At 28.7% G+C, this 1,448-nt stretch overlaps 1 protein-coding gene across 1 annotated transcript in view; it reads left to right on the plus strand.

Annotated features, from left to right (window-relative positions):
* LOC118736368 overlaps positions 1–73 on the plus strand; it is an 8,060-nt gene extending 7,987 nt beyond the window's left edge. The window contains exon 3 of the mRNA XM_036466462.1: positions 17–73. Coding sequence (XP_036322355.1) covers positions 17–73 — 57 coding nt within the window. The remainder of the gene's footprint in view (positions 1–16) is intronic.
* Positions 74–1,448: the final 1,375 nt, after the last annotated feature.

Below are 1,448 nucleotides of genomic sequence, written 5' to 3' on the forward strand. Positions count from 1 at the left end.
TTTTTGACGAAAACAGAAACTGACACAGTGGGAGCAGCAGCTGCTCCTGCTACAGCTGGAACACTATCGATGATCATGGCCATCGATAGTTTCGATAGTCCATAGTCACAACCATCGATAGTATCGAAAATGTCGACACCATAGATAGTACTATCTATAGTTTTGATTGAAAAAGTCCAAAAATTAAACATAACAACTTTTATTGAAAATGAGATCAGAATTTGTCGATATTTTTGTTAAGGAACAAAAGCTTATCAACTATTTTTGGCTTCAAGCACCATATGCGCTCTAAAATATGTATGTTACTGAATAATGTATGTATGAGTGAAAACTATCGATAGTGATTACAAGACCATCGATGTTTTCGATAGTCAAAAACCATAGATAGTTTTCCAGCTCTAGCTCCTGCCTTTGATGATATACTGTAAGTTAGAAAACCGATCATTAAGTGATTTTTGTACGGTATTCACCAGATTTTTATGTTTGGTGTTTTCTTCAAATTTTTATGAAAGTATAGTGCATGACTTGACCAAACCTTCGGAACCAAAACTTTAAAATTTAACAATTCAAAACATTTGTATATGCGAATTAAAAAAAAAAAAAAACAATTTAATTAGTGGTGCGGTTTTATTGCTTATTTAATTTTAGCATTATAAATTGCAAGTTTAAAGCGACCAAAAATATCCTTCGATTTTTTGTTTGCGTTATGCATACATATGTATGTATGTAAAATTTTAAATTAGGATTTACCAATATTTTTACCTCATGCACTTTGTTTTATAAAAAATGTATGAAAAAATATAGCATAAATAATAGTGCGAATATTGTAAAAAAAATCCCCCTATAAAGGATTTTGTAACTCACTATATTAAGCAATGATGTGAAAAACATCAAAGGAACTTAAAAAAATAGTACTTACATACAAATGTAGACTAGAATTAAAATTTTTTTTGTCATTAAATCTATTTTTTAATTTTACTACTTTTGAATTCCCTAAATTATGTTAATTATTTTCAAATAAATAACTTAGGGTAGCTTACCTTATGGTTATCATTAAACTATCGGACGAAATGACTTTTCTTTTAGCTTTCACTCAATTTTCATTAAAATATAATCAAATGTCTCATATATTCTGAAAATCTGACAGATAAGTCTTAACCTTTCATAAAAATTACTAAATTCGCTGAATTACTGTCTTTCTCCATTTATTGGGTGTGAAGAATAATTTTCGGGATCCCTGCGTGTTTCTACTTTGTAGAACACTGAAAAAACATGCATCAAATTTTCATCCAAATTTCAAACGTTTTTCTCAGAAGTGTTAAAAATTTGTTGTATACATTTTCATAGTCGCATTGACTTCCAAATAACGAATAAACACATTTTTTTATATGGATAGAAAATCGCAACATATTCGCCAAAAAATTCGATGAGTTTTTTTACTCAATAAA

Source organism: Rhagoletis pomonella, unplaced genomic scaffold (assembly GCF_013731165.1).
Source record: "Rhagoletis pomonella isolate Grant_MI unplaced genomic scaffold, Rhpom_1.0 Rhpom_scaffold_00003, whole genome shotgun sequence".
NCBI lineage: Eukaryota > Metazoa > Arthropoda > Insecta > Diptera > Tephritidae > Rhagoletis > Rhagoletis pomonella.